The sequence below is a fragment of the Macrobrachium nipponense genome, chromosome 2 (genome assembly GCF_015104395.2).
Source record: "Macrobrachium nipponense isolate FS-2020 chromosome 2, ASM1510439v2, whole genome shotgun sequence".
Taxonomy (NCBI): Eukaryota; Metazoa; Arthropoda; class Malacostraca; order Decapoda; family Palaemonidae; genus Macrobrachium; species Macrobrachium nipponense.
In genome coordinates, this window is record NC_087201.1 from 90518200 (window position 1) to 90542143 (window position 23944).

The 23944-nt window shown below is 39.4% G+C and overlaps 2 protein-coding genes across 5 annotated transcripts in view; one reads left to right on the top strand and one right to left on the bottom strand.

Moving 5' to 3' along the window:
- LOC135220774 (microspherule protein 1-like) overlaps positions 1 to 12381 on the top strand; it is a 92918-nt gene extending 80537 nt beyond the window's left edge. For all 3 annotated transcript variants that reach the window (XM_064258244.1, XM_064258246.1, XM_064258243.1), the window contains 2 exons: positions 397 to 505; positions 8336 to 12381. In XM_064258244.1, coding sequence (XP_064114314.1) covers positions 397 to 505; positions 8336 to 8551 — 325 coding nt within the window. In that variant the 3' untranslated portion in view covers positions 8552 to 12381. The remainder of the gene's footprint in view (positions 1 to 396; positions 506 to 8335) is intronic.
- Positions 1 to 23944, bottom strand: part of LOC135220773 (protein arginine N-methyltransferase 9-like) — a 140387-nt gene that overhangs the window by 9666 nt on the left and 106777 nt on the right. For both annotated transcript variants that reach the window (XM_064258242.1, XM_064258241.1), the window contains exons 7-8: positions 22017 to 23084; positions 18391 to 18541 (exon numbers count right to left, since the gene is read on the bottom strand). In XM_064258242.1, coding sequence (XP_064114312.1) covers positions 18391 to 18541; positions 22017 to 23084 — 1219 coding nt within the window. The remainder of the gene's footprint in view (positions 1 to 18390; positions 18542 to 22016; positions 23085 to 23944) is intronic.

A 23944-nucleotide genomic window follows, 5' to 3' on the forward strand; every position in this document is an offset into this window, starting at 1 on the left:
TATCAGCCATAATTTTATTTTCCCCCTCTTCAGAACCTCATTGAGTTACTTCATAAGTGCATGTGCATTCACACACCTGCTCTTTATGAACTAGATACTCTTTTAATATTTTACCAGAAGTCCAACATTCTCTTTCCAATTTATTCAGGCTATTCACAACCATTTCCAAACACTTTCTCTCCACCTTTGCAAAATCCTTTTCTGCCACCCTTTCACTCTCAGCTCATCAGGCAGCTGAAATTTTGACAGCTGCTTCATAAGATTTTCCTGTTCATTTCCACGATATTGGTTTTCCTTTGTGATTTTTGGTAAAGATGGTAGACCTTTTTGCTGTAGAGTTAATTACAATATGCAGTTAAACTCTACAATACTGATTATAACCTTTTTATTTCTCAGATACCTTATGAGATCAAGAGAGATAACTTTAGGACGTAAGGCTGCTGGTGTAAATGTGGATGTTGATTTATCATTAGAAGGACCAGCATGGAAAATATCACGTAAACAGGTACAGTATAGTAGTATAAGTAAGAGTATTGTATTCAGAAAACTGAAAAGTATCCTATGCATTGAGGATTCTCTTTCATGTGATTCCTTCCAAAGGAGTGGCTAGAATCTTCATTCCCACCACAGCCATAGATGTTATAGTAGTACAGGCAGTCCCCGGGTTACGACGGGGGTTCCGTTCTTGAGACGCGTCGTAAGCCGAATATCGTCGTAAGCCGGAACATTGTCAAAAATCCTAAGAAAACTTTACTTTTAATGCTTTAGGTGCATTCAAAACCTTTAAATATTGATTAATTTGCATTTTTGGTGTCATATTTCATTTGCCAGATCAGCGACTGTAGGCGTCGTAACCTCGGAACGTCGTAAGCCGAGACCGTCGTAACCCGGGGACTGCCTGTATTCTAGTCTTTGCTTTAGTCATGAGAGCAGTACTGTCGATGGACTATTTGTATGGCATATCATCTGACATCTGAGAATGCTCTTTTCTTGGATATAGTGCCTTAGTTTATTTTTATTTTTTTTATTTTTTATTTTTTTTTCCCACCCCCATAAGCAGAGCAAACCTTCAGTCTTAACAATAGGATAAATCTTCAAGTGCCAGCTGGAAACGGATTAAAAACAATAAAAAACTGTAAATGCAAGGAATCTGTGGTTTCTAACATCCAAAGCAAAGCTGCGGTGGAAGCATGTTGCGAGAGTGAACTTGAATACGTACAGTGACACATCAGTCTTTGACAGTTTTCCTCTCCTCCCCACCCTTTTTTTTTTTTTTTTTTTTACACCCAAGTCTGTGGTTTGTTACATTTTTATACCAGCCCAGAAGACCTGGATTCCCCGGGTTCACGTTCCTCTGGGACAGATGTAAATTGCAGTAGATATGCTTCGCGCCTTTTCCTCTGCTGCGCATCAGCTGTTGTGTGTAATGCTGATACATCTCTCACAAGGGGATATTGCCCCTTCAGGGAGAGAAGGCCAGCTACATTTTGTTCTTTAGCATTTTGCATTTGTTAAGTTGAAGTTACTTTGAAACATTTGTGTAAGACATTGTTTCTTTTCTCTTTAATTTTATTACACAGTTTCTGGGATTGTGGTAATGCTTTAGTCCTTCAGAATTTGTGAGATTCGGGATGTTCAAGATGTTAGACTAGAGGTTTTCAGACTAGGTTTATACGCTAGAATCCGGCTTTCTAGCATAGGACTAATCCTGCACTTCAAAAAAATTTTAAAGGCGGATGATCTCAGATTGCATTGATCCCGTCTGCCATCTGCTTGCAGGACTAGTCATGATTTCAGTCTTCTCTATCCCATCATTTTGTAGGGAGAGGGCCATGAGTCATATGGCTCACTCTCTTCCTTTTATTCTTACAGATAAATTTGATTCTTTCCACTCTGTCAGGGTACAAGATATCTTCTTTCTTCGGGTGAGCATATTATTTGTTTCTTTATAGGCCTGCCCTAGTTGCCACCCCTGCTTCTCACCTTGAAGTACAGTGGCAGCAGCGTCTGCTCAGAACTTGAGAGCCCTTGCTTCACTTCCCTCTGTCAGAGATATCACTTCACTAAATTTGGTATGCTCGTTGGTGCCGTGAAGAAATGAAGTTGGAACCCAGAAAGTCATGTAGGCGATGTGTTCTGGGTTATCCTCGGAGCCCCTTTATGCTGACAACGATACTGCGTTGTCTTGTGAGGGTACCAACTTTATGGGCGGCTCTTCCGATATGTAGCTATCATCTCCCTCTGTTTTGTCATCCAATGAGGTTCAACTTGGTACTTCTTTTATCATATGAAATAAATTGTAATATGCATTCTTTTCTCTCTGCAAGAGAGTAGGATGCTGTGTGACTTCATGGATGGGCCTGTGACATTATGGCTTCTTGACAGCGCAGTTTTGTTGGATGCTTTGTTCAAGTGAAGGACGATTCATCTTCGGCAGTGGAATTTCTTGGTAAATTCTTCATTTTTCTGCATGTGTTCATCTTTGGCTTCCACTCCAAACGCTGTGACATCACTTCCAGCACTTCTCTGCCTGTGACGTCAGCTTTGGTGACATCTCTCCCTCCCGCTGTTGCTGTGATGCTGCTCCCAGCCTCGTCCATGATGTCATCTCAGTTGGTTTCCAACTCATCGGAGGTGTTCCAGGGTTTCAAGCGAGAACCATCATAGGCCAAGGGTGCCTTCCCCTTCTCCCCTTACCCCTCATTCTCGAGTTGGATGTTTTAGGATTTGGGACTTTGTTGCTTCTTCTGAGTGTGAAAGGTGTTTCTCCATCTTCCTATCATGGACGTCACCTCCCTTCAAGTACTTGGACATGTGTCCCAGCACAGACATAACTCTCCCTTCAAGTACGTGGCATGTTCCAGCATAGATGTTCTTTCCTCAGCTTACTTGAGTTCACCACATAATGAGAAGACTACGATTCAGGGGTTGAAGGTGATCATAGCCGTGTACGTGATGGAGGTCCTACTCTCATCATTCACCTTCCAGTGTCAGGGGTCGAGAGACTAATAGGCCAAGAGTGATCTTCTCCCCGACGTTCACACGTGAATAGTTATACTTTCTACGACTGTGGATGTAATTTGTCACATGTCCCTGTACATGATGGAGCTCCTACTTTGTCGTTCACCTTCCCCGACGTTCACACATAGATCGTTCTACTTCACATGTCTGTGTACATGTGTCGTTACATGTGCATGTACGTGTTCATCCAACGGTCTTGTATGTGATTCATCATACATCCATGTACGTTTCATCGCACATCACTGTACTTGATTTATCACAGGCCCAGGTACATGATCCATCGTATGTCCATGTATGTTATTCATTACACGTCTGTGTATGTGGTCCATTGCATGTTCATGTATGTGGTTTGTTGCACAGCCTCCTTCCAGTTTCCTTTGTCAAGAGTGAATTAAAGATATTCCATCATTCAAGAGCATAGTTGTTCTGGTGGAAGAGATGACTACCTACCCAACAGTAATTCAGAACCTCTGTGCAATGCCTTTTGTCTTCAGCAAAAGACAGACGGATGTCCTTCAGAACAAGCCAATGGATTCATCCAGTCAAGCTATACAGCCTTCTTAGTGGGAATTGGAAGTCTTTGCACTCAACTTCAAACATTCCCATGAAGGAAGAATTTTCATTTCATTGTTTATTGCTTTTGAATGGTTTCTACAAGAATATTTACCTCTCTCTTTTCTTGGGATTCAGACCTACAAGCTAGTTAGGTACTTGAGTCTAGACCAAGAAGGTTGAGTTCTTAGCCTGGCATAGCCAGCTATTCGAACCTACCTTTGCCTAGCAAGTGGTTGCTTTCTTAAGTCTCACCTAGCTCAAGTTGTTGAGTTCTCAGCTTGGCCTAGCCTAGATAGTTGAATATGGCTTTATTTACCTTAGTCTAGCTGAGTGGTTGAGTTTGTACCCTAGCCTAGCCTACCCTAGGTGGTAGAGTTCTTAGCCTGGCTTACTCAAACCTCCTTTAACCATCTTAGCCTAGCCTACTCCAATGAATAGCATACTGATCGGATGTCATCATAAGGGATTGCCACATAGGATGTCTCCTCTGTTGGAGAAGCACATTTCCTGCCAGCTCAAGGACTTCTCCCCTGTGTACAGTGCAATTACTTTGACAATGCACAAGATGACAGTAGGATATTTAGAATGTATCTGTGCCGAGTTGTTTGTTATAGGACATCTCCTTGGGTTATCATATTGTCTCTTCTGCCTACTTGGAAAGACCATTTTTTTAGACCTCTTCTCTTCAACAGGAAGGTAGGGTCTTAGGTAGGGGGGATTTAAGAGCTACTCCTTTGTCTAGTAGCTCCTTCCTGAACCACAAGCTGAGTTGTCGAGAGATTCCATGCCAGCACAACCTTCTTTGCCAGTTTCTTTTAATAGTAAATCCAGTATCTCATATGAGAGATCTTTCCTGTGAAGCATGACTCAGCCGTATCAGGGTGAGACATCTGCTGCTGTGATTGGTGACATCAAAAGGGTTTCTCTCCACTCAGAGTTCTTGTTTGGTGGGCAGGATCTACTGAATGTTTTTCAGAACAGAGGAAGTTCCTTCTGTTGATACTGTCAAGGCGGTCCAGGTCTTGTTCATGTTTGGTTTATCTGAAGGGTGTGGACCTCTTTTCGCACTCAGAATCATCAGTGTGGTTCAAGAGCTTGGAGCGGTCTTGTTCACCTGGGAAGCTTAGACCTCCTGCTTGGGACCTTACTTTGGTTCTGTGTTTTCTCTCAACCTCATTCAAGCCTATGCATCAATCATCCGCCAGGAAATTGACTTTGTAAGCAGTTTCCCTTCTGACCTAGGGTTTCATGGAAGGATTGGAAAGTTTTACGGTTTAGTCAAACATTGTGTAGTTATCTAAATGTCTCTTCTCCTAGAGGTTAGGTTCCGGGTTGTTTGATTTAAATCAGGTTGATTTTAATCATAGATTTAAATCAATCTTTCTTTAAATCCACGGTTTAAATCATGCTATTATCATGATATAAAACTTTAAAAATTGGTATTATTACATGATTTCAATAGCCAGCCTAATAGAGTTTCTTCTGCTCTTTCCAATGCTGTTTTCGGAATTTGTGTAATTTTAAACCTAAGCAAGGTATAAAGGAATATGCAAAACAAAAAGCCTAAGAATCCTTTATAATAATTATTATGTTTGTTTGTTTGTATGGTGCTTTTACATTGCATGGAACCAGTGGTTATTCAGCAACGGGACCAACGCCTTTACGTGACTTCCGAACCACGTCGAGAGTGAACTTCTATCACCAGAAATACACATCTCTCACTCCTCAGTGGAATGGCTGAGAATCAAACCTGTGACCACCGAGTTGGGACGCTAATACCATACCAACCACGTCACTGAAGCGCTTATAATAATTATTATGGTCATAATTCGTCGCAAATTTGACTGAAATAGCCAGCCTAATAGGGCTTTCCTGCTCTATCCAATGGTGTCCTCAGAATGACTGTATCTTAAAAACTAATGGAGATATAATGTAATATGTGAAACAAACAGCTTACAAATTATTTATAATAATAATTATTATTGTATTTGTCACAAATTTTATTTTTATAGCCAGCCTTGTAGAGGTTTATCTGCTCATTCCAATGGAACTTTCAGAATTTGCGTACCTAAAAAACTTGAGGTATATGGAAATATGTTTGTAAAAATAGCCGAATCATTGTTTATAATAATTATCACTATAACAATTCGTCGTGAATTTTATTTAAATAACCATCCTAATAGTGTTATGTCTGCTCTTACCAATGGTGTCTTCAGAATGTTTGCACCTGTATAAATAAATAATACAAAAAATATAAACAAAATTAACAAATCTGATAAAAAAAATCTGATTTAAATAAAAAATATAATTTAAATTTAAAAAAAAAGTGAACTTCACTGCCCCAGCAGCTCTACATTTATCCCTTTATACTTGATCTAGATAGGTCACAGCCAATGGCTCCAGCCACACAAGTAGGCCTTCCGCTGAACACTTCAGTGATAGACAGGATGTCTTGTAGCTTTTATCAGTTTTGAAATAATTTCATATAAATCACGATAAGTGCCAAAATTTTAACTTTCGGTTAACTTTGACTCGACCGAAATGGTCGAAAAAGGCAATTGTAAGCTAAAACTCTTACATTCTAGTAATATTCAATCATTTACCTTATTTTGCAACAAATTGGGAGTGTCTAGCACTTTATTTCAATTTATGGTGAATTTTTGAAAAGCACTTTCGTAACATCCGCGCACGGTAACTGCTGAAAATCTCAGAAATTCTTTCGTCAGTTTGTTGTAATGTTTGCACCGTTTTATATTAGCCATTACATAAAGTTTTACTGATGAAAATGTGTGCAATTTCATGTAGAATAAAACAATAAACAACCCATGGCTGTAGCTTTTATCAGTTTTGAAATATTTTTATATAAATCACGATAAGTGCCAAAATGTCAACCTTCGGTTAACTTTGACTCTACCAAAATGGTCGAAAAACGCAATTGTAAGCTAAAACTTTTACATCTACTAATATTCAGTCATTTATCGTCATTTTACAACAAATTGGAAGTCTCTAGCACAATATTTTGATTTATGGTGAATTTTTGAAAAACTTTTTTCCTTACGTCCAGGCGCAGCAACTCTGCCGAAAATCTCAGAAATTCTTTCATCAGTTTGTCGTAATGATTGCACCATTTTATATTAGCCGTTATATAAAGTTTTATATATGAAAATGTGTGCAATTTCATGTAGAATACAACAAAAAATAACTCATGGTTGTAGCTTTTATCTGTTTTAAAATATTTTCATATAAATCACAATAAATAGAATTCATGCATCATTTTGTGATAATATTTTCTCTGTGTTGCTGATCGTTTTACAATTTGTTATATACCAAAATCATCGCAATTTAGTGTACAATGCAACGAAAAAAATTAACTAATTAGCTTTAACCGTTTTACTCAGTGCGATTTGTATACAATTATATATGAAATCTTTTTTTCGCTGTTATATATTCCAATATTTATACATGATAATGATATTTTTTTTCATTTCTGATGACTGCATACTAAACTTCAGGCAATGACAAAAAAGGAGCCAAAAATGAACTCTTAATCTTAAAAACTAAGCGTGCTGTGATTGTTTTTAAAAAAAATTTTCCGCTTCGGCTCTAACTCCCAAACTCCGCCGGCGTACAAGACACTGGTAAATAGCGGCTCTGCTTTTAAGGGTTAATTAAGACCACACACAACATGATAAAGTATATGTACAAGTAGAAAGTGAAATCACTAACACGAATTTACGTTAACTAACGAAATACGTATGTATGTGAATGAACGAATTCCGTGTGCGTAAGGTAACGCTGATGCGACAAAGTGGCCAAATGATGGCTTTATGTAAAGGCATGATGGGATAGATGCAGACCAATAGGAGAGCAGGATCTTACGGCGGTGACTCGCAACAGGAACCAATGGGAGAGCGGGAGGATGGTGGCGAGTCGTCTGAGTTTGCGGCGCGCGAGTTTTAAAACTGTTCTCAGCAGTCCGGGCAAATCTCGGACTTTACAGTACACTCTTTCGTAACCCGAATTATTTTCATACAGAAGCAAATAAATTTTCGTATTTGCTTTCGTAACTTGGATTTTTCGTAAGTAGGGACTTTCGTATGTCGAGGTTCCACTGTGTTAATATTGGCTCCTTGCTCTTTACAGCTATCATGCAAGTTACTGTGTTCAGATGTCTGGTTAAAGTTTTTACAAAATTGTTGTAATAAGGCAGTTTTAAATGCAATTGCATGACCATGTATATTTTTTTATTTTCTGCTGGAGAGTTACTGAAAATCATGAATAATGAATATTTCTCAAACCTAATTTTGTAGATTGCAAGGCTTTTTTTATTAATATATATCTCATAAGCCTTGATGATATCATTAAGCTATTTGGGTTCCCGAGTTGTCTTTTTCATGACCTTTGCAGTCAATACTAATAATATAGATTTTTTTTATTATTAAAAATGTTAATTCCACTTTTAAAACATGAAAAATAGCCCAATTGGTAACATTAAAATTTGTAAACTTAAAATTTCAGCCTTCTACATTTCTTTTTCCTTCAAGTACTTCCTACTATACAGTCACAGCCAATTTCCACCCCAAATATAAAAGCAGCAAATTGTTCAGAATAAGTCTTATGAGCAAGACTAGAAATGTCAAGAACAAGGCATATATTAGTAAGAAGACTTTGGGGTCTTGCTCAGGTGCTTTAGAATAATAAAAGATATATTGGATAATGTACATTTTCTGTATTTATCAGGATTTATTTTTCTTTTCAGGGGATAATCAAACTTCGTAACACTGGAGACTTCCTCATAGCAAATGAGGGTAAACGGCCTATTTACGTTGATGGTAAACCAGTTTTGGCAGGCAACAAAATTAAACTGAATAACAATTCAGTTGTTGAAATTGCATCTTTAAGATTTATATTTCTCATAAATCTTGATCTCATTAATGTTATACGCCAAGAAACTGCAAAACTCAGTGGCCATTAAATTGCATTGACAGACAATGTCATCAGCAATCTGTGTTTATTAAATAATAGATAAAATATGGTTTGTGATATTTGAAACTTGGTATTGTATATTTAAACAAGGTTCAGTCTGGACTGCTTTTGTTTGTATTTTTTTTTTCAAATTAGTTTATACATACGTATATGTATAGGATTTAATTACACTTAAATTTCGTATTGGTAAAAAAATAAGCTAATAGTTTTATTTTACCATGGTACTATCCAAGCAACCATTCCTTCTTTATTATTCATGCCTATTATATGAAAAGGTGATACATACTAAATAAATGTGAGGGAATAAAAAATAAAAGTCCTCAAATTCCAGGGATGACAGCAGAGGGCAGGAAAAACTGTGTTCCTCACATAAATGTTTATAGATCAGGGGATTCCACAACTGCACTAAGCAAACTATTGCAAATTTTTGTTGTAGCCTAAACAAAACACCCAGCCAGAAAACTTGATTGCAGCAGCTGCCTGCCTAGTGTTGCAAGCAAAAACAGCTACGTCAAGTAAAGAATCCAGGAGAGTTGACAAAATAAGTTTTGATTGATGACACGTGTTTGAGAGTCAACTCCTGAAGCACTGGAGGACAGTACTTTTAAATGAGATAGTAGTTATAACATCTAGATACAAATATTTAGTTATAACAGTTATAAAATCTTTCATCACAAAACATTTCAAAAACACTTCTACAAAATACTAACTTTTTAAGAGGAAACTACATAACTTATTGTCTTCTTAAAAGGCATTGTCCTCCACCAAACCTCTTCTCACCCTATCTTCCTCTAATAGGTTCCTCCCGAGTCCTCTACAATCCCTTCCCATCATCCATCATCCTGAACACATGCCCATACCATCTTGATCATGCCTTTGTTATCACCTCGTAATCTTTACTAAGCCTGCCAGTCCCCCTTTATTTTGTCATTTTCCAATCTTTCAAGCAGCAATAGTATTCCCATAATCCACCTCGGCATCCTTGTCTCTCAAAAGCGAATATCAAAATTACACCTAAGAGTCACTGGTAATGACAACTACCATTTTAAATATAAATCAGGATGCAAAAGGTAAAAGTTGATCCACATGATTATATATCAGTTATGTCAGTTATTTCATTTTTATTATTGTTATTTTCTGCATTGTCAAAATATGGTGAATGTCCAATGTATGGGAAGCATATGGTTGATTTTAGATGTCTATTAAACAATAACAGAGCAGAAAAGAAGACGTGCGAGGGTTGTTTGCCTGGTAGAAGAGAGCTCTCTGTCTGATAGGAGTTTTGGGTTGTAAGTCTTGTTGTGGTTTTGTTCAGAGGTTTTAGCTGGAGCATACTGGGACTACAGAATGTGAACAGGCGGGTAGATTGCGCATTTGTGTTCAAAAGGAAAAATTAGGCTATGAAAATATTCAGTGGTAGCAGTACGGTCGGATCAGTTGTTAAACAAAGGGAGATTAGATGGAGAAGGGAACGTCCGAGATTTAGCGGGATAAAAGAAGTTGAAGATTGGCTATTGTTGTTTGGAGAAGATGTAAAATAACCGGCGATAGAGATAAGAATGAGCTTAAAAGGTAAAGCCCAAGAAGTAGCAGAAGGAATAGAGTTGAACTTAAGGGTACAGAGGGTCCAAAGATAATCCTATCCAAACTAAATGAAGCCTATCTAAAAGACTCGCTGATGGAGAATTACAGTAGAATGAAAAACTATTCAAATAGGAAGAGAGTCAAGTGAAAAAATGAGGGACTTTTTAATTAGGTACGAAAAGGCAGCATCACAGTGTGACAGCAATGGAGAAAAGTACGCTTGGAGAAGTCGAGGGTTTTCATGTAGTAAAAGCGGCCCTCGGTTAGCGGCAGGGGTTTCGTTCCTGGCCGCCGACGCCAAGTGATTTTCAATGCAAAGCGATGTTAAAGCCTACGGCCGCCGCACACCACCTTTTTTTGGAATACTAGACCAATTAACAGTGTCCTAGACCAGTCATACGGTGCTGTAATCCCGCAATGGCGCAATAAGTAAAATTATACTTATGTAGTAGAGTACTATAGAATGTAAAGTGAAAAAAACCATAGCTTTAATCCTTTGGGTGTCTAGAGTATGTAAAGATATAGTAAGGTTTTATAGTGTACAGGTAGCTGTACTGTTCAAGTTACGATAATTCGTCTTACGATAATCTGATTTTATGAGAGACCAAATTACAATAGCCTAACTTTATCCCATCTCCTAGTTACACAAGTTCAAAAACAGCAAAAGAGAATTATGAAAGTATGGTTTTAACACTATTCCTTGCGTAAATGTGTACAGCCATGAACAACCAAACGAGAAACCATTTTTTAAAAAATTTTAGGTACAACCAAACTAGGTAACATCCGTTTTGCTTGTATTACAATCACCATACTATAGTACACTATTACCATAGTTGTTATAAATGCATTATGTAGAATAGAACCGAGATATCTTAATGTAATAATTTTATTCGCCCTAGATCAAAGATCAATCAGGAAATATACTGTTAAATTTAAACCTAGTTATAGCTGAAGCTGAGAAAACTGTTCAAGCTGCTATTGACCATTATCGTGCATCGGCAACAAGGATAAAACTCTAATAAACCTATGCCATCAAACACAATCTTAGATAAAATTGAGATAAAATAATTTAATCAAAACTACTGTGCTTGAAAGAGCACATTTTACTGTTTGGTTCACACCGATATAAGATAAATAACATAAAGTTTGTATTACAATGATATAAAGGAATATTGCGAACGGAATCACGTAATTTTATGCAATAAACATGCCGCCAACGTAATCTGTTAACGAAAAAAAAAAAATTAGTTCACAATCACAACGAGACATATTCAATTTATATTTCCGACTAAAAACACGTCGTATAAGGAAAAATAACCGTGTCTCATATAAGTCAAGTATCTAGATATTCGTTTATGTTAACTAGAAGCAAGAAAATTCGTTCAGAATTGCGTTAAATATGGCGAAGCAAACTCTTATTCGCTATCAGCTGATTTCAAACCGTTACATTGGCCGCTCTGCAGAATACTGGCTTAGATTTGCCATAGTATTTTATAACACAATAATATGAGAATACATACAATATTATTGGATACAGTGAAGTAATGTATAACTTTTTAAAGGATTTATGAAAAAGATACATATTTACTTTTTCTCCTGTGTTTTGTCTTAATTTTTGTCATTATGCCATCTATGTCGCAGCAACATCTTAAGCTCATACAGTCGTACCTCAATTTTTTGCTCGCGCAATAAAGCAAAAAATTGACCAAGTTGCAGTTATATTTTGTACTTCTATCTCATGGAAATACAAACAAATGGCAGTATTGCGAAATTTAATGTCTGCGCAAATTTTCTCTTAAAATTCATGCAACAATTGTAAATATAATTTATAAAAATGTGATTCAATTATATAAATCAAAATTTTATTATTTGGGCGCGACTGAACAACCTATTGTTTTCACCACGTGAAGGGTTGTTACAAAGACTTCAAACGGACATGCGTACTGCCACTGTATCATATTTATGTACAAAAATAAAAAAAATACCCTGTAATACATTTTTCATACACATTTTAAACATAAATGCATGAAAACTTATAACAAAAAGCTGAAGTTTCATTAACAAATTGAATTTTAATTAACTCCTAAATTAATAAAATAACACCATGCATTTTTTGGAACAGTGATGAACAAGAACAAACATGATAAAACATCCTGTGACAACGTGGAGGGTAGTTACAAAAGCTGCCTTAATTTGTATCATTTATGTACAAAAATAAAAATTCCCTATACCTAATATATTTTCATACACCTTTTAAACATAAAAGCATGAACATTTATAAAATTGACACATCGATTGCTAAATCTACACTCGTTTTAACTATATTTTCGGAAGAGCGGCAGGCGGCGGCTTACAAGAACGAACATGAAAAATCATTGTATTTGATAACATGAAGGCAGTTCCAAAAGCTGCCTTAGTATCATGTTTCTGCACAGAAATAAAAATGCCCGATATGTAATATATTTCCATACACATTTTAAACATAAAAGCATGAACATTTATAAAATCGACACATCAATCGCTAAGCTTGCACTTTTTTTAACTATTTTCGGAAGAGCGGCAGGCAGCGGCTCACAAGAACGAACATGATAAAACATCCTCTTTGATAATGTGAAGGGCAGTTTCAAAAGCTGCCTCTGTATCATATTTCTATGCAGAAATAAAAATACCCTATACGTAATACCTTTTCATACACATTTTAAACATAAAAGCATGATCAATTGTAAATCGAAATATCCATAGCTAATTTTGCACTTATGTAATTATATTTTCGGCATAGAATAACATCAGAGGCATATAACTTACCCTAATAATTATGTAATAGCTCTCCATAAAATTTAATATCATTTGCATAACCTTTATGGTCTGAGTGGCATTTCTACAAATGTATGAACTTGTTAGCCATAACGGTCCTAGCAGCACTCTTAACGGAAAATTGTCATGAAAATACCTTAAAATGCCTTATTTTATTAATGAATCTTTTTGACAACTGCCATAAAACCGATTCGCCGCTACACAATTGCACCGTTAACCGCGGACCACCTGTATTGGAACAAGAAAATCTCATGGAAAATAAAAAAAAAAACAAATGGTATTAGCAGCTTTTGGTCAAGGAAAGTTACAATATGAAACAGTGTCGCAAATAATTAAAAGAGTATTTGAGGGATTAGGGAATAAAGACGAATGGGAGTGGTGGGGGTTAGAAGGCAATGTGAGCTCTGGGAGAAGCAGGGAACACCTAAAATATCGAGCCTGTGGATGATGCAATTTTAGACACAGGATGTAAATCGACGGTTGTTCATGCGCAAACAAACCCTCGGTCCTAACAATAGGATCATTTTATGGTGCCTAGCTAAATCCAGTTAAACAATCGGAGACTGAAAAGCAAGGAATCTGTGAAATCTGGCAACGCGTGCTATATCAGGTGAAAACCGGTCAGACTGCTCACACAAGCTACCGCATTTGGTATTTTTCTTAACCGCCTGGGTGAGAGTCGCAGTTGCTTACTCTCCACCGTCCCGGTTGTTTGCCCGCTTTCGCTCTTTTGCTTGTCTGTGTGTGCTCGTGTTATTATGGCTTCCTCTGCGTGATCTCTACCTCTCCAACGGATGTGCCTGGGAACACAAGGTTTCCCGTGTTCTCGTTTCCTGGCTTCTTCAACTACGGACCCGCACTCCACATGCAGTATGTGTTATGCTAATATTTTTACTATAATGAATCCCTGCCAGGAATGTCGTGTGTGGCCTAAATCACAGTGGGAGTTATTTTATAGTAAGAGGGAGCATTGTTGAGTTTTGACTCTTCCTTCGTGGGAAGGGTTTTCATCGCCTCACCCAGATGCTTTGTCTTCTTCCTCAGTCACACCCCATGATGCTAGAGTTTATATGCCTGTGTCTCCTGCCTTTACTTCCATCCATTCGTCCTTGGGAGTATCGGGAGGCCCTCAGGCTGATTTAATGTGTAATGTCGCCCCCTTCTTCCTTGGGGGTTAATTTGCTTCCCAGGAGGGAGGAGGCCATTTCATTAGTTTCTTCTGTTTCAGGTTTGGAGTCGTCCAAAATGGCATCGCTTGGGCTACAGGGTTCACCCTCCTTGGACGGTTTGCTGACGCATTTCATGGATGCTCGCCTCCCCAGCTCTACCTCCTCCTCCTGGCCTTCTCTAAGTTGGTGCCCGAGGTCAGCCATTTTGTAGTGTGCTGCCTGAGTATCATTGTATCGCTCTATGTGGGTGCCCACAGTCAGCCATTGCATCGCTCCGCCAGTGAGGCCTGCTGCTAGCTCGGGTCAGGGGGAGGCTGTGACGTCTCTCAGCGCCATTGGTGACGTCACTCCCCGTTTCTTAGTGACATCTCTCCCTGCTATGTCAGCATCGTCAGTTGGGGCTGCTGCTCTGCCTCACTCTTCTGTGTCATCATCGCTTGCTCCCGTGACATCATCGCTTCCATCCGTGTCATCTGTGTCTTCTCTAGCGGATCAGTCCAAGACTTTATGTCAGGTGATTCTTAAGAGATTGGACTCTGTTTTGGAGGATATTTTTGCTGCCGTCTCTGCTAAGAAGGCTGTGAGCAAACTTGTTGCATCACCTCTCCGCCTCTCCTGCTAAGAGGTTGTGTAAGGAAGGAGTGCTGTCTTCCTCCCCTCCATCAACTCCATCTCCGGCGTTTCAAGCATTGGAGGGTTAAGGGGTTTGCTATTTCTTCATCAACGAGTAAAGAGCGGCATGTCTGTGTTCCTGAGAGTATTGTGTTTTGTCTCCTTTCTCTGTGCAATCTGCTGTGGCTGTGTCGTCCTCTTCTTCGGGACATGAGTGTGTTTCAACCTCGCACGTGCGTGCGCATGTTGGTGATTTATCTGCTGCTTCTGCTCCGGTGCCTATTTGTCGTTGTAAGGATCTTAAGGCGCCTGTGAAAAGATAGAAAGTTGTGAATGCGGAAGTGGTGCAGCCGGGGTGTTCACCTTCCCCTCCCATTGATGCTGTTCATGGTTTGACTCCAAGGAATTCTAGTTCTGCATTGAGAGTTTGAGATGCTTCTCCATCACATGTATATGCGTCTGCTCCGCACGGAAGCATACGTGGACACGTACAAGAGTCATCTATTGCTAGTGTTCGTAGTAGTGTTCCTAGTGTTGTGATTGGTTCGTTGCAAGAGTTGGAATGTGGCCCCAGTCCAGACAGGTCTTTGGTGTCTGTGTTGGCTGGCGCTTCAGGTTCTTTGGCTGCTGAGTCTGGAGTTGGTTTGCACTTGCACGAGGAAGGTAGGTTGGATAAGCCTGCATCTTCTCATCGCCGGTCTCCATTGCCAGAGCAGGAAGACGGAGACAAGTTTTTGTCTTCCTTTACCGAGGATGTTGTTCTCATTTGTGGGTTCAACAATCTGGAGAGTAGGTCTTTCACTCCTACTTGCTTGGAAGCCTGGGGGCTACACAAGATCCTAAGTTGTCATTTCAGCTTCCTTTGTCGGGGCATGTCCAGTCGGTCTTGCAAAAGGTGAATGCCTGTGTCAGACCGGGACTGATCTCTTGGGTCAAGGGTTCTTCAAAGTTGCTTCCTCAGTCACTCACGAGGCTTAGGAATTATTACACTACAAACTCCGTCTGCTTGTTGGCTCGACATCTTAACCCAGACTTTATATGTCTGAAGCCAGGGTTGACTTTGGAGCATGTGAGGTTGGTGGCGCCGTCCTTGTCACCGCAGGATCCCCTGGCAACGGAGTCTCTGCAGCCTCCATGTTCCAGACGGTGTCGTGGTTAGACTTGTGGTCGACAGCCATTGCCAAGATTGCATCTGACAGGTCTGCCGAAGGGTTGGTGAGTGCATCTTCTCTTGCCAGTTTGTATCTTGCATATCTTAGTGTCAATTTGTGGGCTCATTGTCTTCTGATCAGAAGAGATGCAGCGTTGTCCAGGATGGCAAGATCGGTTGACCCTAAGTCTTTGTTGGCGCTTGGGAATGGGGATCTGTTGGATTCTCAGTTCCTGTTTCCTCGGACTGAGCTGGAGGAGGCGATAGACCAGCGGTGAGCTGACAGGAGGGACAGGTTGGTGCACCAGGCTGTGTCCAAGTCGGAGTTGTGTTCTCGGAGACGTCCCCCTCCTCCACCTCCTCCTATTCAGCAGCAAATGCAGAGATTGTCACCTAGTAAGCTGTCTAGAAGTTCGGTTTTGGCTGGGCCCTCTCATTCGTCGTCTCGGCCCAAGTCCTAAGTCTGAGGACCAACGTCCCTTTCTGCCCCGCTCTTGCAGGTCAAGGAAGGACTCCAGGGGTAGAAATAAGGGGGGTCATCGATAGGTTGGGCACCTCTCCCTCTCCTTTGCCATGGGTGGGGGGGGGTACCTAACGAGCCAGTGGGCCAAGTGGCAGAGTTATGAGGTGAAGTGGGTAATAGATGTCCTTCGGGAATCAAATTAACTCCTGAAGAAGAAGAGGCAACACTACAAAAACCAGCAATGAATCAATGGAAGAAAAGGAAGGAGACACAGGAACAACGCTACAATGAGGGGTGAATACTGCAAGAGACGAAGCATCGGGAAGGGGTGAAAAACCTTCCCAAGAAGGAAGAGTGGAAACCCTCCGATGCTCTCTCTTGCTATAAAACGACTTCCACTGCTCTTTAGGCCATGCCCAGCATTCCATGCAAGGATTCGTTATAGTACAAAAATTAAAATGGCACCTGCTACACGTAATGTGAGGATCGGTCGCCGCCAAAGCCAAGAAACGAATTCTGGGGCACACACGTTGATGAGGCCGAGAAGGAGCAGAAGCAGCCATAATATCAGCCAAGCACACACATACACTAAACACAAGTGAAATGGGCAATGAACCAGGTAAAGGCCAAGAGAGGTTAACCATGACTCGCCCAGGCGGTTAAAGAAAAGACTGACGCGTGGCGTAGGTGAGTGGTCCTTGACCACACTTCACCCGATCTACGCATGTTAACCGGATCCAGCTAAGCGCTAGAAATTATCCTATTGTTAAGACTGAAGGTTTGTTCGCATATGATCAAAGGAAAGATTAGGATACGAAAATATTCACACCACAAACTCCCAATAATCTTTTTGACAAGTGCTTCATATCCATGCTGTCAAAAGGCTGCAATGAAATCCAAACTGACCAAACATGCCACTAAAACTGCAAGCAGAAGGGATTGGGGTGCCATTACAAGGTATTTAAAACACCACAGTAATGGAATGACAGTCATTTCAAAAGCCCTTGAATCGCATTCATAAAATTTCATGAATTGGAGAATTGGCTACAAAATCTGCTCTTAGGATGTTCTCATCAACCAGCCACAAGTTTGGGAAATCTTTTTAAGCGTTCCTGCATGGAGGACAATGGCTCTTAACCCTTTCATGTCCAACTGACGTAATAGTACGTAAAAATACTCTATCCCCTATCTATCCAACTGACTTAGTGGTACGTAAAATTTACCAAAATTTTTCGTGCGTGTGGTAGGGGCATTTTTTTTTTTTTTTTTTTCGGACAAGTAGCGATTTCCATAGGCTAGATCATACCTTGGACCATGTATCTCGGGTATCAATACGCCAGCAAAGTAGTTTCTGTACTGCGCTCTGTTTCTTACCCTGTTTTCTATCAGTTTTTTCACCGGCTGGACTTATTCGTTTTCCATTGAATTTATGTCTATATTTAGAGAATTTTATTGGCTTTCTCATAAAAAATAATTCATTCGCCTGACTTTCATAGTTTTTGGGTCAAGAACAAAAATACAAAAATAAGTAAAGATTTTTTGTTAAATAACTCACATTTTTTCGTATTTAGAGGGCTGGGACTCTTATTCTGACTATTCCACCATAAAATACTAAGATTTAGAAAAAAAAGGACAGAAAATGAACGTTGTTGGCATAAAATTTATATTTTTGCTGAATTTTCGATATAATTATTTTTTCGCACTGTCGAGCGCTCCCAGATACCTCGGATATCTGGGGACAAAGTGCTCAAAACTAAGCGGATATGAAAGAGTTAAAAAGGTACTGAGACATTTACAATATCCTGGTTCTATCCTAGGAGAGAAGCATGTGGCAAGATATTTCTTGCAGGCTTGATTACAGAAACTAGTTTTGGAGTACTACTTCTCTTTCAAAAAAATAAATAAATAAATAGAGAGTTTTAATTTGAGTGTACATATAGTCTGCAATACCAACATTTTTTTCCTGTATGGAAAAGAATATCCTTTAGAACAAAGCTAGGAAAATAAGCTCGTCATTGACATAACTTCATATTTACCTTTGCAATATTGAACACCTCTGCAACCTTTACACCAAAGGTGTTGGAGTCATCCACTTGAGTCATGGCTGCAAAATCAGGAGAATTGATAGCATCCACCACTAAATCTAGTTGCTCGGGGAAAACTATACCATCTTCTGCCATCATCAACCTATCAAAACATATGTAATATAGAAAAAAAAAGCAAAACATGATCACAATCTTATCTTTCGGAAAAGCACCTGTCTGAAATTACACTAAAGCTTGCCTGGACCATAGGATTTATCAGTAATTATGCTGTAATAAATAACTGAACTATTGTAAAAAAATATTTTCATACTAATGTATTTAAATTTGCCTAAAGTACTGTTAAGTGATCTGTGTCAATGCAATGTAAAAAATTACAAGTTTTTAATCGATTTGTACTATTCATGGCTAACAACCATTAGGTCTTAACAATATGATTAATCTTCTGGCGCCAACTGAAAACTGGTTAAAAACAATCAAAGAATATAAATGAAATGAATCTGGCATCTGATGCATAGCTGAGGTGGAAGCAAGTTGAGAGAATGCACTTAAATCCAGCGATGCGTCCGCTTTTCTAACCCAGGATGAAACATAGTAGGGGTGGCTAGAGGTGGGCAGTCAACATTAAGACCTCAGGATTGTTAGCCGAAATATACTAATTGATTTAAAATTTGCCATTTGTTCATACATGGAACAAACCTTCAGTCTTAACAATAGGACAGACTCATACTTGGAAGGAAGTATGAGAATCCTGAACTGACTAGGTTCGGCACACCCTATCATTCTTCTTGAAAATGAGTTTGCTAAAGAAAATGTATATGGAAATGTGACTAATCATTTGCTACACAGGCAAGCGACAAAACATGTACACAATCTTGCAACAAAACACATACACAGTCATGTGATGTAGAACGATGCACGTGTGAACATCAGAAAGAAGATTGAACTCTTTACCTGGAAGGCAAACAACAAAAGTAGGACATGGCTTTGCGACGAATCACTCACACGGTCGTGCGATGTAGAACGATGCACCTGTGACCTTCAGAGAGAAGATCACACTCTTTGCCAAGAAAAGTCTACACCCCTGACTCTGGAAGGCAAACAACAAAAGTAGGACCTCTATCACATACACGGCCATGTTCACCTTCACCCTGTTAGTCGTACCCTTCTCATCATTGCGACAAACTCGACTGGCTGAGGAGACAAAGAACTAGCTTGAAAACACCTCCACATACTAGAAGGGAAGTCATGTCCCTGCTGGGAAGATGGTGAAACACCTCTCTCACTCTCAGAAGAAACAACAAAGTCCCAAATCCTCCAACGTCTGACTCGAGAATGAGAGGAAGGTGGAGGAGTAAGCAAAGGAAAAGAGGAAGGAGCCCTTGGCCCACAACACTTCTCGCTTGAAACCCCGGGATACCTCTCACTAAACTACGAGTCCAACCTATCAACTATTGCTTGAAAGAACACCTCCCATGGGTTGAAAACCGACTCCGAACGTCATGGGCAAGACTGGGAGTGAAGTGACAGCAACAGGTGGAGGGATTGACATCACGGCATTCAGACTGGTAGCACGAGTTGAAGGTGTCATTGATGGCAAAAAGGTCTTCCTTCTTCTCCTACAGCAACCAAAGGGCCTCTCCAGTACACGTACACATGAAGACAAATGAAGAATTTACCAAGAAAATCCAACGCTGAAGGAAGCGGAAGACTGATCGCCCATCTCTTGAGCACAGCATCGATTGGAACTGTGATTTCACAGCACACTTCTCTTACAAAGAGAGAGAGAAAACAAAATCGTACTACAATTTCATTTCATGACAGAAAGGAGTACCAAGTCAAACATCACTAGATGACAACATTAGAGGGAAATGAGAAGCCACATCGGGAAAGCCGTCTGTAAGGTTGGTAACCCCCTCCATGATGACCTAGTTTTACAGGTCAGCACATGAAGAGGCTCCGAGGATGAAAATGAACACACCGCCAATAGGACTGACTGGTGTCCAAACTCTCTTCATAGCACCAACGAGCATACCAAAATTAGTGAAGAGGCACCTCTGTCAAAGGGAAACAAAGCAGAGGCCTGAGCGGAACGCCGCCCCAAGACTTCAAGGCAAAAAGCAGGGCCGACAACGGTATAGCCTTAAAGGAAGCAAATAATATGCCTTTCCCCGTCACTTCTAAAAGACGGGGAAGAGACGAGACAACAAATTATAACTGGACTTGCGCAAGCAGACGGGACCAACACAATCAGAGATTGTCCGCCATTAAAATTCATGTTGAGGAAAGAGGAGGAATACTCCTTTGCTAGAAAGCCGAATCCTAGCATATAAACGATGTCTGCAACACGAACCCAATGTCTTGAACATCCCGAGACACAAATTTTGAAAGACTAAAACATTACCAAGTCCCCAGAAAATGGGTAGAAAGATATCATAAAACATAAATGTCTTAATGCAAATGTTTCAATATATCTTCAATATAACAAATGCAAAAGAACAAAATGTAGCTGGACCTTCCCTCCCTAAGGGGCAATATTCCCCCTGAAAGAAACAGACCAGCATTATACAGAAAACAGCCAATGACTATGCAGAGGAATAGGCGTGAAGGACATCTACAATCTGACCCAGAGGAACATAACAAAAATCCTAGAAGGCCGTATAAAATGTTCACGCTCACGGGTTTAGGAGAGAAAAAAAAAAGCTTGCAGAGAGGAGACCAAAGTGAACATCCATCCTCTAAGGCAGTTGAAGAAACACCGATGTGTCAGTGGATTCAAGTGCACTCTCTTGACTTGCTTCCACCTCAACTACGCATTGGATGCCAGATGCCATAGATTCCTTGCATTTATCATGTTAAGACCAAAGGTTTATTCTGCAAATGAACAATTAATTATTTAGTCATATGCTTAATTGATATGTACTGTGAGTGAATGAGAAAAAAAATGGTTAGGCCTGACCAAATTCATGCCAGTCCTTCTTCGCAGGAAAATTTGATAAGCTTCAGATTGCACAGTTCAATAACAACCTCAACCTCAGATAACAGGATTATACTCCACTTTTTTCAATTCTCATAACTTCTTTCCTTTAAAAAAGCAGGTCTGTTCTCCTCTATGGTTAAGCCCACCCTTCATCCTTCCTTTCATCTTAAGCTTGAAGGGAGGACTGGATTGCAACTTGCACTTGAAAATGTGATTAGTATTTCTCCAATCATGGGATCAAGTTACCTTTAACACTATACTTATTAGTCTCATTCTCAGGTTAGCTGGCACAGCAGGCCCCTCAATGTCATGTTTAATTTCAATCCAGTCACCATGAGCGGGTAACCTATTTTTCTTTGTTAGTAAACATTTACAAATTGTTTTGAACTTGAAAACTATTATTGCTCTGTGACTGATAAATGTGTTTAAAAGACTGCTTTGACATTAATATGATTCAATACTGCTATGGGAAACTGGGAATTGGTTGCTTCTAATTTCATGTAAACACTGACTACAGACTAGCATAAATATTAAATATATTACCTAAAAAATTATCAAATAGTTTTAAGTGGGGAGAATGCTACCCTAGTATCAAATAGTTTTAAGTGGGGAGAATGCTACCCTAGTCTTTTCATCTTACCTGTACATTAAAATCTTCTTGATAATGCCGTCTTGTAAAGTTCCTTCTTTTGTGACTGGCCATAGAAAAAGAAGATTCACCTCTTCTTCAAGATCATCAGTTAATTTAGAACTTATTCCAATCTCCTTAAGGACTTCTGAGATGCTTTCTTCTTCTACAAAAAGCTTAGAATTAGGAAACATGGACATGACCAAAAGACCAGCAATAGGAAATGGACTAATATCACATATCACATAAGAATGGGTAGTTTTGAATAAATGTCTCATCCTTACTGCAGCTTCTTTGGCTCCAAGTAAAAAGTTACTCACAAAATTTTTTCGGGTTAAAAAGTTTAGGGCACTTGGAGATAAAAAGATATTTTCTTTCATATTTTGACCCAATGCAGAATCTGACAGGACACTAAGCTCTATAATACCACCACGACAACTGAAGTCAACCTTTACAATGTCATTAACTTTAAGAGATTTATTAGTTGGCACAGGATACAATGCATTTTCCCAGGCAGCAGCACAAGATTCTGGGAATGTACTAATGACATGACAACTGTCATCTACATTCAGTTTGAATGCAAGCGCCAAAACATCAACAGTTCCTTCAGATGTACATTTTAATTCCAAAGTTTGGTTTACTAATCCTTTGAGATGCATATCAATACTGCTTGGAGAATTAAAATCTACTTTGGTTACTGGTGTCCATTCTGATAACATCTTGAAACCACCAGGAATATTATTCAGTTTTTCAGACATGTATGGTTCGTCTAGCTTCAACAAAACTTGTTTGTTTTTAAAGTACTTGATGAGTGCTGGGTCATCTAGTTTAGTGCAATTAGCAATGTACTTGCTGCTAATAAGAGCTGCAAACACTTCAGCACTTGATGGAATAACTTTCCCATATTTTATGAGGGATTCAACAGATAAATCTTGAGATGTGCTTTCCTGCTTCAGATCACTTTTCTGCAAAGTAGGTGGGGGTGGTAAAAGAAGATGGGTCCAAGCATGCTGCAGTGTGGAAAGGATATGTTCTCCAAGCAACCCAGCATCCAAGGTCTCACTCACCACTAGTGATACTCTGAAATAAAAGTATATGTTAATTTTCAAAGAAATAAAGTTTTTCAATTGAATCCATTACTTTTACATAGCTTGATCATCCATCTGAATGATTTCCACACACATCCATCAAAAGAGGACAAGTCATTCAGCTCCAGTAGGTTGGCGCATTCACGTAGGTCCCAACCAGTCCTTGGAATTCACGGAGTAATCTTTAATAATGGTTATGTGCTTCAACACAAACTTCTCACTTTTTATTATTAACCAGACCTCTGAGCCTAATACCCCCTCATTATGGGACCACCTTGACGTGGTGAGGGGGCTCTCGAACCTCAGGAATTTCTTCCCAGGTTTGAACCTAAAAGTCCCATATGACATTATATATTTTTGGGTTAATATCTGTGGATTTTTCCACTTTTGTCAAAATTTTCAATATCTAATAAATAAGAAAACATATAAATTGGATTGAAGTTAAATCCGAAGCTAAATAGTGGGAAATGTGGTAGATCCATCATCTACCCGACAATGTTCAAACCTACCTGGTTTTCCAGGCGGAATTATTCTGTGGAGCTGGACCACGGATTCCAGGGAGGCCTGGTTCTAAGGATAGAACTCACGGCATTCTGTCCGGTTTGCCCATGACGTGGTTAGGATGGGGATAATTGTATTTTCATAATACTCTTAGTTCTACCAAGGGGGTATTGCTTACACTTGGGCCATACTAATCATGTTATGCCACCCCCTTTTGGGGTAGGGTAGGGATGCGGACATTTGGGAGTCATTTCTCACTTGTGCCCTTGGCAGAAGATTTAACTTCACCAAAAGCCAATGATATCTTTTCAAAATGTATTTTTTTTCTCTCTCTAATGTTCTATGATAAAT